At 30.9% G+C, this 15,492-nt stretch overlaps 2 protein-coding genes across 2 annotated transcripts; one reads left to right on the top strand and one right to left on the bottom strand.

Moving 5' to 3' along the window:
• Positions 1-600: 600 nt before the first annotated feature.
• On the bottom strand, positions 601-1,346 carry LOC106333033. The gene has a single exon (XM_013771518.1). It carries the CDS (start codon positions 1,315-1,317, stop codon positions 688-690), a length of 630 nt encoding a protein of 209 aa, XP_013626972.1. The 5' UTR covers positions 1,318-1,346; the 3' UTR covers positions 601-687.
• A 2,937-nt stretch (positions 1,347-4,283) lies between these two features.
• LOC106331523 (coiled-coil domain-containing protein R3HCC1L) lies at positions 4,284-6,424 on the top strand. Its single transcript, XM_013769902.1, has 6 exons — positions 4,284-4,645; positions 4,769-4,860; positions 4,940-5,170; positions 5,251-5,412; positions 5,663-5,752; positions 5,903-6,424. The coding sequence occupies exons 1-6, from the start codon at positions 4,341-4,343 to the stop codon at positions 6,091-6,093; spliced, it is 1,071 nt and encodes a 356-aa protein (XP_013625356.1). The 5' UTR covers positions 4,284-4,340; the 3' UTR covers positions 6,094-6,424.
• The last annotated feature ends 9,068 nt before the right edge of the window (positions 6,425-15,492 follow it).

Raw genomic sequence — 15,492 nt, 5'->3', positions numbered from 1 at the left:
TGTTATAAGATAAACTTTGAAATGATCCTCCACCCCTTTACCAACTCAAGCACTATGATCATCTACTCATCAAGCACTATGATCACCCACTCATTTACCAAATCAAGCACCATCTTTGATATTTTATGCATTGTTGTTCACTATAAATACCATCACTCATCTCACTCTTTTGTACACCATTACATCTTCTTCTTCTTACTTATAATAAACTCTCTCACTTATAGTAGTGTTATTTACTTCCTACGGGTATTAAATTCTACTCTTATTTAAATTTTTCGATACTATAAATTATAAGTTATTTCATAACAATTTTCTTATATTTAATGTTTTTCCTAGTACGGTAGTTATCCAATTTTGTTAATAAAGATCTTAAAGCAACTTTAATAGCATTCTCTATGAGAATATCTCACTGACTATTCTACTATTCCAGTTGACAAGTTGTGAATGGTTCTTTCTATTAAAAATATTAAAAAAAACAATTACTTATTTTATGTTATATTTAAAAATTAATTAACAAGCTGTTTAAAAAAAACTTAAAATGAGAAGTTCACCAATAGGTTAATTTTAGATAAAATTGATAAACTGATATATGGGAAGGAGAAGAAATAAAACAAAACGTATGGACTAATTCATAACAGAAAATAAAACAAAAGGATGAACAAAAAAAAAACTAGAAGCCTAATCGATTTATTCAATTGTACCTCGATGAACAATTAAAGAAAACAACTTCAAATCTGTAAAAGAGGAGTCGCATATAATCTTCTCACGGCCCCGAGTAAGATTTTGGCACCGTATATTAAACTCTCCAGCTTTATCATAATCCTGGTAACGCTTATGCTTCGCCACGAGTTTAATGTCAAGATCTTCCGAAACGATGTCACTTCGATTTCCCTCCTCAGCAACGAAAGACAAAGAGAAAGCCGTGCGATCTCTAGAAACACGTCGACTAGTGATGTTCAAAACGGCGACGTTTCGTGAACCTAGACTTACGGAGGCGTCATCGCCGTCGTAGTAGATAGAATACCTCGACCTCGGGATTTTCACGAGAAAATCGCCTTGCCACGTGGTGGAGGAGACGGCGAAGGACTGGAGGGAGATTTTGGCGTGGATGTGAGCATCGTCGATGAACGAAAAGATTAAGAACACGAGGACGATGGTGAAGAAGCCGCCGCAGCAAGGTGCACACATCACCGCCATCTCCTTTGAAGTGGATTCACGTTCACTAATTGGCGGTACAGTCATCATTGGTCGTGACCACCATGGACGAGGAGCGACGGAGGACGATGGCGTTGTGTCAAAGTTGGCTTGGTAAGCCATGTTTCTTTTTTTTTTTGTTGGTTTGGACTTTGGAGAGAATAATGAGATATGATGTTATCTCTCACTTTTTATATATTATATTTATCTTATTTTATGGTGGATAAAGAAAGTTTGTTCGATAAAAAAGAGGGAGATAATTACTTAAATTAATTATCTATCTTATATAATAACTCAGTTGAGCCTCACCTGAGTCTGACATGTCAGCACTCCTCTATCTGACACACCAGCCAAATGAACTACTTTCTAAATTTACGTTTTCTCACTTGTGTACCAATAGTTACTAAGATTGATTACAAATGTTAAACGTTCAACTCTCACATTTACTTTCTTCTTAATCTGAAAGGCCATTAAAACATTGATATTTTCCAATCCCATGTTTGACTATTCAAAATGGGCATCTTCCATTTGTCTATAAAACACGTTTTTGACTATTTTCCAACATCACTCAAAAATGAGAGAATTTCAGTGGTCTTCGCTCAAGTAAGAACAGAGTTGGCCTTAGATGTCTTTTTTGTGCTACGCCTTGGATGTCTTTAACGTTCGTATTTTCACTGTGGCAAGTGCAAACACGAGCGTATCTCATATGTGGGAAACCGAATGGTTTGAGTGACAATAATCACATTTTGTTGACCCGATGGTCAAAAGCTTCGTTGTGGTTAACCCTCGAGAAGGTTACAAAGAAGCAGTTACGTTGCTGTTGTCCCCAATCGTTGAATCATTCAGCTGGTGGCGACTAAAGACTATGCGAATTCTCTAAGGACTCGCAAAGTTGGAGATTCTTCTTGGAAAACATGATGGTTTACATTCATCATGAAAGATGAATATATTCAGTAGTTGACTAATCCATATATCCAGAATGTTTATGGATAAACTTGTATCTATTGTTGTAACTTTCAAGAGCCTAAAAAATGTAAGGGTTGTTATTTGATTTCAGGTTAATGAAAAAGACATAAAAGCATTAAGGGTTCTGTTCTTGTTACAGAAATACTCTAATATATATATATATATATATATATATATATATATATATTTTAAGGGTTCTTTTCTTTTTACAGAAATACCGTAATATTTATCTATACTATTAAAATAGAAGTCATGACTTCTTTCATGCGTGATATTTTAAGTGGATCATCCCTAGAAAGTTGTTTATATTTTTTTTTTTGTATTTTCATGATAAAATCCTAACAACCTATTTACTTCTTTTTTTATTCCATCAAAATAGTATAAGATATCCGTAATTTCAAAAATATAATATTTCATCAATATATAATTATATTTGCATATAACCATTTATAATATACTCAATAATAATAACATTTAATTATTCTAGAGTTTATACTTGTATATGATCTAATTAATAATAATAATAGCATTTATTATGCAAATACAATAATGTTAGAATTTTACCTTGCAAATAATAAAATCGAATCAAATATTAAAAAACCTAACACTATTGTATTTGCATAATAAATGTTATTATTATTAATTATATTATACATGTATCAATATTTATATAGGTATTTTGTTAACAAACATGTATTGATAAATATATAATATTTAAAAAAAACAATACTATAGATTCAGCCATATACTGTTTTTATAATAAATCGTTTAATATATATATATAATGTAGTGATAAATTTTTCATGCGTGATTTTTTAATTGTGGACTATTCTTCGAAATTTTATCAACTTTTACATAAATTAGTTATAATATTTTATCTTTCTATTTGAATACAAATAAATATTTTTTTTATATTTTCTAACTAAAAGAAAAACCAAAACATAATAGATAAAAATAAATATTTAATTTCTCTTAATATGTGTGAACAACCTTAAACAACCTTAAATTTTTTTTTGTGTTGTATCTCTTTGTTGCAGTGTGGAGTGAGTTGGTTTGCTCATGTTGTTTGTTTGTATGTATCTTTGATGTAATATTGGCATGATCTGCGTTCCAGTTTTCACTTGCATTCCAATTTTTCTTCAGTTTCTTTAGGATACTAAACCGGATAAATAAATATGGAAAAATTGATTAGAACTGAAATTAAGCATGTATAGTAATATATGATTTGGTTTTAGCTACTACTATTGACCTTTTAGAATTGTGTATAGTGTATACAATTTAAAAAAATATTAATTTCTTTTTTACTATTTAAACAGAGACATCATTAAAAATTCATTAATCACAATTCAACCAATAATAAAATAAAACTTTATAATATAAAAAATCTATTACATTAAATTATTAAATTTTAAGTAAAAATAAAACATCATCTAACTTAGTATGCACAAAAAGTACTATTTGTATTATGGAACTTTATTTTATTATTGGTCGAACAAAAATCTGCGTTAAAATTACTGATAATCTCGTTAAACCAAAACTAACCGAAAAAACAAATAAAAACCAGAAGAACCACCAACTCGGACGGATCCAAGGCACAACTTCTCCATCTACTTCTACCACATCTATCTTCACTAGGAGTATCGGTTTTCAGCTGCGGAGAAGCTTATCTCGTTTTTACCTCAGTTTGCAGTACAGTTTGCATTAGTCTTTTGCTTCTATCAAGATTTTGTGTTCTGTATCTTTTTCCGAACCGTTGCATTTGTTGCTTTCAATAAGGTATTATATGATGCATTATTTTACTCGCAACCTTCTGGTTTTGATGTAATGCTTGATTGTTCCTTTTGGCCCTAGGTGATAAACGTGCATTAAAGTTTTCAATAGAATTTAAGGTCAAACTATATGAAAATTAAAATATTTATTTGTATGATTTATTAAAAGACAGATAAATAATTAAAAAAAAATCAGTTTTGATAGCAAATTACAAATAAACCGGTTTTTATCCATCGGATTTAAAGATTTGAATATGTTTTTGGTTAAATCCGATCCGATAGGTTCGGGTTTGAAAACACTGTTTTAAACCGATGAGACAATTTTCAAAACCGGTTCCAATCAATTTCCTTAGTTCCCAACTTTATTCGGACAACTCAGAGTTAGAAACAGAGAGGGAGACCTAAAAAGCTATGGAGAAGAAACTGGAAATCGAAGACGAACCAAATTGGAGCGAGCGAGTTGAGGATCTTATCGCATCCGGAGACGTCACGGCGGCGATCTTGTTTCTCGAGTCTTTAACGACCAATCTCCAGTCGCGGATCGGTTCTTCTTCTTCATCAGCCTCAACGGAGTTGGGGCTTCAGTTATCAGCCGCTCTAACCCAATTGGCGAATCTCTACTCTTCTCAGGGTCTCTCCCTCAAATCCGATGAGCTTCTCGCTCGCTCTTCCCTCGTAAAGCAACGTGCTTTAGATTCCGATCTTGCCTCTTCAAGGTATTAACTGCTATTTGATTTATCTAGAAATTAGAGAAGATTGTGTAAAACGTGTCGATGAGATCGAAAGCTAGAAACTTTGTATGCTTCATCGATCTTAGGGTTCATAATATATGATTGCAGAGGTTCCTGCGATGCAGAGAATCAAACGAAGACTAGTGGTTCGTCTAGTGAGTGCCCCTTGAATCCCACAAAGGATGATTCTTCAGATGACGGTATGTTTCGTAAAAAATCTATACATTTTTGAGGTAACGTAATGTGTGAGATTGTTCATTTATCATGCTACATTTGCAGATTGGGAAGCTCTTGCAGATCGTGAGCCGAGTACGTTACTCTCTGTAGACGAGTTACCTCAGATATCAAAGCTTTCTGTTGAAGAACCTAAATTTGAAGGACCTAAGAGGCGTGGAAGGGGAACTTTTACGTATAACAAGGATGTGATGTACAGTGAATCGAGGTTTGAAGATTCAGGAGATAACGATATGTCTCGTGGTGGCTCAGAGAAGGCTGATGAATCACTGAAAGGTAAAGCCATATTGCTTCTTAAATGTTTTACTGGTTTTTAAGCACAATGCTTGAGTTTCTTTCTTGGTATAAAATTGCAGCCAAGTATGGCACACGACATGTCCTTGTACTTGCTGATTTCTCTCCAAATTTGAGGACTACTGATCTGGAGAGGCTTTTTGTGGACTTCAAAGACAGTGGATTCCTCATTCGTTGGGTTAATGATACAACAGCACTTGCAGTCTTCAAAACTCCTTCAACTGGTACTTATATCTAATTTGATTTTTCTCCATTCATTAGGTAGACTTTTGTGTTCTTAAACATTTAAAATTGATAGCTTAGGTTTAGTTTCTCGACAGTTTTTTTTTTTTTTTTTTGCTTAAACTTTGGTTAGTATCTTGACAGTTAATACTCAAATGTAAAGTTCTGCTCTTTGTTACTAACTGAGTTTACAAATGGGATTAGAGTTTATCCTAAGACGCTAACTCGATGTGGTTTTGATGATTGGTACAGCGCAAGAGGCTTGCAAAAGTGTTCAGTGTTCGTTCACCATACGTGTTCTCGATGATCATGATTCTCTTTTGGGCTCGATATCTGGAAAAGGTAACCCACTCTTCTTCTTTCTTCTGCCCATTGTTATCATTCTTCCTTAACTTCGCTTGGTCAAGCTGGCTTATTGATGAAACAATCAAAACACATGTTACTTGTTGTCTCTTATGTGTGACCATATTTTATGATCAAATCTACTTTCAGATTTGGAACCACCGTCTCAAAGACCAAAGACATCAGCGAGAACAGCACAACGGTTGATAGCTCACAGCATGGGGCTGAAGCTACCGGCTTCTGGATTCGGGTCTAAAGAGCTTCGAGACCAAGAAGCTGCCAGGAAAAGCAGGATTGTCTCCAGGCAGAAGCAAAGGGATGATGCTTGGGGAGATGACTGACATTGGCCGGGCCGTATGGTTCGGTTTGCTTAAGTTTTATGGCTTACCAGCTTTATCATTCGTGTGTGCTTAGTGGTGGTGTATACATACTGATTACAAGCCTCAGTCTTCACTTGAGTTGATTATTTCATTAAGGCATTTGTTTGTAATGTTTTTGTGTGTTGAATTGAATCATTTGGAAAGTGCTTAATGGCATCAGCAACACCAAGTCTTGATATGCATTGATGTCCCACAAATTGTACTTTTTTTCTTATCTACTTTATATTTTCACCCATCTTTCTATTCCATTATCAGCTTGGTGTTGAGACGCTCAGTTGTGTATACCCCTTATATATTAAAATAGAAACGTTTTAAAGTTATAATTTTGCGTAGTATGCTACATTTTAACCTTTTAAAGTTATAATTTTGCGTAGTATGCTACGTTTTTTGTTAACATAGTTGAGTAGGTTTTGCTAATACTCAAAGCTAAAGTTGTGCCCTTTGTTGCTAACTGAGTGGACATATCAGAAGTCTGATTCAGACTATAGCTTATCCCTAAGACCCAAACTTGATGTGGTTTTGATGATTGGAACAGCTCAAAGAGGCTTGCAAAAGTGTTCAGTGTTCTATCACCATACGTGTTCTCGATGATCACGATTCTCTTTTGGGCTCAATATCTGGAAAAGGTAATCCACTCTTCTTTTTTCTGCCATGGTTATCATTCTTCTTTAATTCGCTTGGTCAAGCTGGCTTATTGATGAACGAAACAATCAAAACACATGTTGCTTGTGTCTCTTATGGGTGGTCATGTTATGCTCAAATCTACTTCAGATTTGGAACCACGGTCTCAAAGACCAAAGACATCAGCGAGAACAGCACAACGGTTGATAGCTCACAGTATGGGGTTGAAGCTACCGGCTTCTGGATTCGGGTCTAAAGAGCTACGAGACCAAGAAGCTGCCAGGAAAAGCAGGATTGTCTCCAGGCATAAGCAAAGGGACGATGCTTGGGGAGATGACTGACATTGGCCGTTTGCCTAAGTTGTATGGCTTACCGGCTTTTATCATGTGTATGTGCTGATTGGTGTATACATACAGATTACAAGCCTCAGTCTTCACTTGAGTTGATTATTTCATTATGGCATTTGTTTGTAATGCTTTTGTGTGTTGAATTGAATCGTTTGGAAAGTGGTTAATGGCATCAGCAACACCAAGTCTTTGATCCATTGTTGTCCCAAATATCATATTTGTTTGATCTACTTCACATTTTCCCCATACAACAAGTCTTGATATATTCACGTTAATAAAAAACGAGTAAAATTGTTTTAAAGCCTTTTTTTGTTTTAACAGAGAATTTATAAAGCAATAAATAAATTATCAATCGACTTGAATTTCTAAATAGTTATGATTTGAACGGAATCAAAGATGGGCCATCCCATTGTAAAAAAAAATTAATACCAACATACAATTGGTTAGAGAAAAAAAGAAACAAGAAAACATGGGTGTGACCGATCACCAAACAATCAAACATTATTATATTTTCTTTACAAAAGGTTAAACAACAAAGCGATGTCTCGTCAAGGAAAGAGATTACATTCTCCTTAACTACAAAGAAACCCTCAACAAATTGTACGGACAATCAGATATAACGCACTGTTTTGTCCGTACTTTGAGCTTTGCCTAAACTCTTCATTCTCCAGTCTTGTTTCTCACTTTTATTTTGCATAACCAAAATTAGAGAAAACGGTAAACTAGAAAACGGTAAACTCTTGCAATCAGCTAACAATGGAAATATAAATAGTCTGGTGCGAAGACTATATGAGCATCCAATTGAATATTGTTGTTTAACTTCTATTCCTGAAAAATATTTAAAATTACCAAAGCTGATGTGAAACTACTTGCTTGTTGCAACTTGCCTTGCGTGTGGTAAGGTGCAGTCTGATCATTTTTTCTTTATTCTAAAAAAAAAAAACTGAATTACAAATAAGTTGTAACCACATATACAAAATATATTTATAACCATGAAAGCTGCTTTTTTCATCTTTTGATGTATGGCTAGTCTCATGAATCGGTGCCTTCTGAATCCTTATTGTTGTCGGCCACCTTTATATATCTTTTCCTATTGGTTTCACTACGCAGCATCTTAATTACTGTGATTCGCTGACATTTCGTTACAAGCTTGACGGTGAGCATTTCGTTACAAGCTTGACGGTGAGCATGTTCCTTGACAACCTAGCTACTGAGGATATTTAGAAGACCCGCAATGGTGTTATTCAAAGATGAGTCCTTAAAAAAAGTGTATTTTGATTTATTAAGTATTATTTTTTTTTTCAGATAAAAAAATATATATCAACCAATCGCGGATCGTCACATGTCGATATTTAGAACACCCGCAATGGTGTTATTCAAAAAGGAGTCCTTAAAAAAAGTGTATTTTGATTTATTAAGTATTATTTTTTTTTTCAAATAAAAAAAAATATATCAACCAATCGCGGATCGCCACATGTCGTGGGGACCGCAAATAGTGCAAGGATTCACTAATAAAGAATTTTTATTTAAAAATTTTAAGGATTGAATCATTAGTTTTTGGTAAGATCCACTGATTATTTAATTATTTTTTTTCGAAGGATTCTCACTTAAAGACTCTCATTGCGGATGCTCTAAGTGATCCAATATACGTACACAGTCAATTATGTAAATATGACTAACTTATGTTCTTGATTTTAGACGAGAGACCACTATATATGCTACCATACACTCCTATATTGAAATGTTAGTTGTGTAAAAATTGCAATAATATGCGAAGAACAAGGTACCAAAATTTAAATCTTACAACCATCGGGCTAAATCGTGCAAGATAGTGAAGTTAATTCTCAAGAATGTCGTATGTAGAGTACATATACAATCCATAACACGTGACATACAAAAATGGCAAATAATTTGGGATCGACAAGACTCACGTGGGAAAGAATTACATTCAGAGACTGTTTATAAGTTTATTTTACATTTTGAGGCAGTTTGTGCTACTAGGGTAGTTTTTCTTAACCAATCTCACTTCTTAGTTATAAACTAACTAAATAAGCTTATAACTAAATGATATCACCTCAACTAATTTAATATCTCACTTTTGTCGAATCTATTCACGGTTCTTCATAGCAAACAAAAGGAAGTGGGTCTCATGTTCTTCCTCTTGAGTTCCTTATTTTTTTTTGTAAAATGAATGTTGTTTTTTTCTGATTTTTTTTTTTGAAGAAAATATGTATATAATCAGTGTTTTTATTATTCAATCTATTTTTTGAGATATGTCAAGCTATATTTTTGATGGAACAAATCGTTCAACAAATCAGAAACAAAAAAACCACTTTAGTTTGAACTTTTAAGATTAAAGCCATGAATTAGGATTGAAAGCTATCACATCTGGGTAAAAATACATAAAAAACAAGTTGAGAATGTAAAGAATTGTGGAAAATAGGCGAGATAGGCGGAGATTAGGGTTTCTGGTCGACAATGGGTAAGGAAGAAAATGAGGTTATTTTCGTAATTTTGCAACATTAATGAAAAAAAAGTCGTGTGTACATTACATTCAAACTGTACATGTGTACACCTCATTTTGTATTATACATCAGAGTGATTGTGTACACTTTTTTGTCTTTTTGTAGGTTTTTTATCTAAATAACTAAGCCATTGCGACTTCATGAACTCAAGATAATGTTAACTCAATGTACGTGTGAATTTTTTTACCTTCATCCAATGTACACACAGGATCGGGGCATTTTTGATATATGACTGAACCCAAATATCATCCTTCACACCTTGTTTAAGAGCTTCTAATTAGTGTGTGTGTTTTCATGCTAGTTTCATGTGTACATCAACTTCATAATGTACATATGTACATTAATTTCAAAGTGTACATGTGTACATTAACTTCAAACTGAACATGTGTCCGTTTACATATGTTTTTTAAACTACATGTGTACACTTACATATGTTCTTTAAACTCTTAAATTCAACCAAATTTCACCATACTTTCATACAAGAGTAAATGTATCTAACGAACTATCAGGTGTACATGTGAATTCTTGCTCATATATCTAAAAAACTATCTGGTTTCTACGTATTATTGTACAAGTTTATTGATGTACATGTACATATGGATAATAATAAATTTGTGTACATAGTATATTGTACACATTAAATAGCTTTTAAAGTTACAATTTGGCACATACCTCATATATTCCTTACCCCAAAGAAAAATATGTTTAATGACAGATTAATTTTGATGAAAATTAATTTTGTTTTAAGAAAGTAAGATTTTAAGATTTTTTTTCTTATTATATACAGATAGATTTTCTAAATATAATTGTATTTTTAATATGCATGAATACTCTAGAAATTTTTTCTTTCGGAAACGGATGAAGTATTTTACAAATTAGGTAAAATGAGTATTTTAATTTTTTACGCACAAAAGTGGGGTTTTTGATTAAGTTGCAAAATAAGATTTATGGTCCCCACAAAAAAACAATATATGGTTTTGGTGAAATTTTTTACAGTGGACATGTGAATAATTTTCCAAATTGTGGTATCATATTTGCTTTAAAAGAAAAGTCGTATGTACATTATATTCAAACTGTACATGTGTACACATAAGTTGTATTATACATAAAAATAATTGTGTACACAATTTTTGTTTTTTTTAAGGTTTTCTATCTAAATAACTAAATCTTAGTCAAATATAATGTAAATGTGAATCGTTGTACATGTGTACAATGAAATTATGGTATAAGGTATCATGTACATATAAATACATACATATAGCATTACAACAACATACACAAGAAACAAGAAATGATTCATTCTTTAGGGGAGGACAAAGACCTACTACAAAACCAGATTTATGTTACTCATTCTCCGCAAAACATTGTGGACAAACAACAAACTAATCACACAATGAAATACTAAATTGATGAAATACTAACTTGATTATATCCCGATATTAGATATATAGAAAATAGTCTACGGCTTTGATACTAAATAGGTGCTTTAGTCTGGTGGTTATGATGGTTATGCTTTACATCCTGCACGCCGGTTCGACGCGCATAGGCAATGTGTTTGTCTTCTTTTTAATGTTTTCTTTAATAAGTGGCATTTTCGTAATTTTATCATCTTCTTCCTAAATTAATTAGGGTTTTCTGCAATTTCTCTCTACAGCCGCTAGCCATTATTTTTCCATTATTCATCACTTTTTTTTTTCATTTTCCATGTTTATTATATCTCAGGCTTGTAAAAATTTCATTTACAACTCTATTTCAAACTTCTAAACTCAGAAAATTATCTTTTTTTCTAATTTGCCCAACTCAGTGGCCGAATTGAAACAAAACACCACAGCCACAACGACTCCAGATGGCCACAGCGGTGAAGATGAGCGTAGCGGAGTGATCCGGAGGTGATTTGTTGACGACGACTAAGGCAGCAACAAGGAGACCTCGAGTTCAATTTATGTGTCTCAGTTTTCATTTACAAACGCTTCACATGAGACTTGAGCAAGAACAGAGAGCGTGGTGGTTTGGTGCTCACGAGCATATCTTAATTTGGTGGCTATTGAAAAAAATTGCTATAAACAAAACTGGAGAAAAAATTGTGAGAAGATAAGAGAAGTGGATCCTCTTAAATGATACTTTAGTTATGTTGGTTAGAAGAGAAAATCTGTACTATTAAAGCAGGATCCTATTGTTTTTTTACCTTAGCCTGCCATTTCTTTATTAACATTGCATGTTTCATTAAGGACAATCAAGTAATATTAATAACACATCTATATTGGGCCATTATTTTCGGATCCAGCCCACTATCCACATCAGATCTCTCTTGGGCCATTTGGGCCGATTAAGAAATCAGATCCAATTCTCACATTTTTTTTCCTTTGGGCCATTGAGTCCAAGTTCAAATAATTTTTTTTTTCAATCATTCTTAATTAATTTTTTTTCTTTTCTTAATATAATTTAAGCATTCATAAAAAAAAATTGATTTTTTCATTGAAAAGTATAAATCTTTATTAAAAGTATATAATTATTTTTATTAAATATATTAACCACATAATAAAATTAATTCATCAGAGTTATACCAACTTAATTCATTAAAAAAATAAAGTTTAATTTTTTAAACATAAATAGTCATTTAAAATGAAACACGATAAAGAAAGATAAAAAGTTTAAGTCTTTTATAAAATAAAACACAAATATATGAAATATGACGCTAAATATTTGTCAATTGAAAAAAAAAGAAAATAAATCCGCGCTTTGAAAGCGTGGATCAAAATCTAATAATGAATTAAAGAAAGTGTCTGAGGAGCACAAACTGTCTTTTATTGTAATTAAAACTCAGAAACTGACCCTGAATGTAAAATGAATGTAAAAAACTCTATATCTTAAACGTTACTCTACGGATCTGCATGAGATCATATCCTTGTTTTATTGGATGGTCGAGAGCTGTAGTAAAGTGATAATATCATTTCTTTAATATTTCTTCTTCTCAAAGAGATAATAACGAATATTAAGATGAAAAAAAAAAAAAAAAAAAAAAAAAAAGATGAAGGTCCTTCAGTTTGTACACCATATATCATATGTTTGTGGCTGGCTACGTACGTTGTGTTCGCTCCTTTCATTTCACTTCCAATGATTCCTCCAATTGGAATCACACCGCCATTGGAACGGTCGCTCAAAAGGCTTACTAGACTATGCATGGTTCACATAACTATTTACATTACGCTATGACCTTAGGTTACTAATTAGAGTTTTTATATACCAAAATGTGCGTTATATATAGGTATATTTTGGTAAAGAAAATGCACTAGCGGCTGCTTAATTAACAAATGAGATGCTTTTATATGTTTACAACCATGTACTACAAATTTACAAGGGTGACTATTTCAATTAACTTTTAGCTGGCCTACACTAACTTGGACGTGTTAACTCATGCCATTTGGCACACTTGGCATCCTCCAATTCGTCAAATTTGCTACGTTGAAATGGACAAAACATGATAGAAACATTCCATCCAAAAGAAGAAAAATTCTCCCCATCTTCTTTGCTTTTCTAATTCTCACTTTGTATTTTGTTCTCATTTTCTAATACAATTAGAAAATCAATTAGATAAAGGAAAAATATTTTTAAATGTTAAATTTGCTTTCATCCATCCCCCTTTGTTTGGCTGCCACATGATGATATTGCTAGCATCCACTCCACTTATATTGAAAGATGATCCCTTCGGTTGGACTTATAATATGGAATAACGATATTACACCATTAAACATGTTTATATATATATATATATATATATATATATATATATATATATTGATAAGCATGTGAATATATCATTAAAATGAAGCTGATTGTACATGTACAAGAGTAGATCATGCAACCAATTTATATATATATACATGTACATTATAAAGTGCATGTTACCAATCTTTTTTTTTTGGTGTAACATGTAACCAATCTTGTCCAATGTTATACATGCACTGTTTTTCTTTTCTTTTTGAACTCATAATACATGCACTGCTTAAATATACATATATAAGGAGAATTTGAAAAAGGTTTTCAACCAACCAACATTTATTTCCTGTAATAATTTTGTGGAAACTTGCAAAATAAGTCTGTAAATACATAATCAACAAGTAAGACAAGCATGTGCCTTAGGGTTTAGTTCTGATTTTTAAAAGATAAGATTTTAAACTAAATTTCAAATATTTATTTGATTAGGGTAACATAGTCTTCTGCCACTCGATTAATTGAGCTTATAAGAGCATTTCCATCTCCAGAAATAAACTCTATTTTGAAGTTTCCAAAACTCTATATTTGAAGTTTAAAAGTGTTATTCTCCCAAAGCAAAACTTCAAACTCAACTTCAAAATTATTTTTATTTTATAATATGGTCCTTATATTTTTCATAACTAATTTAAATTCATAAAACTTTTGTAAATAACTAGCACATATATAAACATATTACAAAAATATTAATTAATAAAATATTAAATTTTTAAGCAAAATAACTTAATTAATATCCTTTTAAAAGTCTAAATAAAATAAAAATGTAAAAATAATCTTATTTTCTTATATATTTTTTATAAAAGAAAAACCAAAATTAACTAACTTTATTTTATAATAATTTTGTGTTAAAATAAATATAAACCAAAATTAGTTTCAAATATTTCACTGATATGATTGTGAATTAAAAGAATGAGAGTGTGAATGTTTCAATAAAAACTGCCTTTATGTGAAAATAACTTTTTTTTTCCTAAAATTCTAAATAAAAGAGATTTATAAAAAAAAATTATTTTCTAATCTTAACCAATTAAGATTTATTTTTAAATCCTCACCAGAGAGAATTGTAAAATTTAATTTAGTAGTAACTTTTACTTAAAATAATTAATGATAAACATGATAGTAACAAGAAAAATTGTAAAAATATTAGTGGTATTGAAAAAAAAAACGAATTTTGAAAATTGAAACTTTTAAAAATAGTTAATATTAACTGGAAATAATTATTTGATAGAAATTTTATTATTCCAAATCCTAGACAAAATATAATTGTAAAATATTATGTTATATTAATTTCTTTTTCCTAAATCCTAAAAAAACTGTATAAGAATATTTGATATTTGTTTTTTTTTTTTATAAAAAAATCATAAACAGAAGAAATTTTCATCATATTCGTAAGTCCTAGCCAAAACAGAATTGTAAAAATTTATTTGATAATAATTTTAAGAGAAGATTTGATGATGAACATGATACTAAAAATTATTTAATTAACAAAGGAAGTGTAAAAAGTTTTGATTGAATTGTAAAAATATTAATTTTAAAATTATTTATTAATAATAATTATTTGATAGCAATTTATTTTTTCTCTAAAATTCTAAAGAGAAGATAATTGTTATAGGTTATATGACAGTAATTTTCATTTTCTAAAATCTTAAACAAAACTGTAAAAGAGTATTTAATATTTAATATTTTATTTTTTGATTTTAAATAAAAAAAGAGATTTATAAAATATAATTTTTTCCTTTATAAAAATTCCTAACAAAATAAAATTTTAAAGACTTATTTAATAAAACATTAAATTAGTACATAAGAACATGCATAATGTTGTCATTGACTCGATTGATGTATTCGACTTACATTTCTTTTTACTTTACTTTTAATTTCTTATTTCAAGTTGTGTTTAGTTTAAACGTTTAGGTATATTATTTTCTCTAATCCTACGTACAAAGTTTATAACAATTCATATACACACCATGATTATAAATTACAAATCTTAACTTGAACTTATGTATGAAAACAAGTTTTAATTATAAAATAAATCTTAAATAACATATGAAAAAAAAATCATAAAACAATAATAAAATGATTTATTATTTTATGGTATT

This window comes from Brassica oleracea, chromosome C3, assembly GCF_000695525.1.
Source record: "Brassica oleracea var. oleracea cultivar TO1000 chromosome C3, BOL, whole genome shotgun sequence".
Taxonomy (NCBI): Eukaryota; Viridiplantae; Streptophyta; class Magnoliopsida; order Brassicales; family Brassicaceae; genus Brassica; species Brassica oleracea.
The sequence above is the reverse complement of the archived record's forward strand: the minus strand, read 5'-3'. Positions and strand labels throughout refer to the sequence as shown.

Bases quoted from the DNA above. Each gene is read 5' to 3' on its own strand.
- LOC106333033 (XM_013771518.1), bottom strand. From the start codon at position 1,317: ATGGCTTACCAAGCCAACTTTGACACAACGCCATCGTCCTCCGTCGCT.
- LOC106331523 (XM_013769902.1), top strand. From the start codon at position 4,341: ATGGAGAAGAAACTGGAAATCGAAGACGAACCAAATTGGAGCGAGCGA. The intron at 4,646-4,768 runs GTATTAACTGCT...ATATGATTGCAG, and splicing joins TCCGATCTTGCCTCTTCAAG to AGGTTCCTGCGATGCAGAGA. The intron at 5,171-5,250 runs GTAAAGCCATAT...ATAAAATTGCAG, and splicing joins GGCTGATGAATCACTGAAAG to CCAAGTATGGCACACGACAT.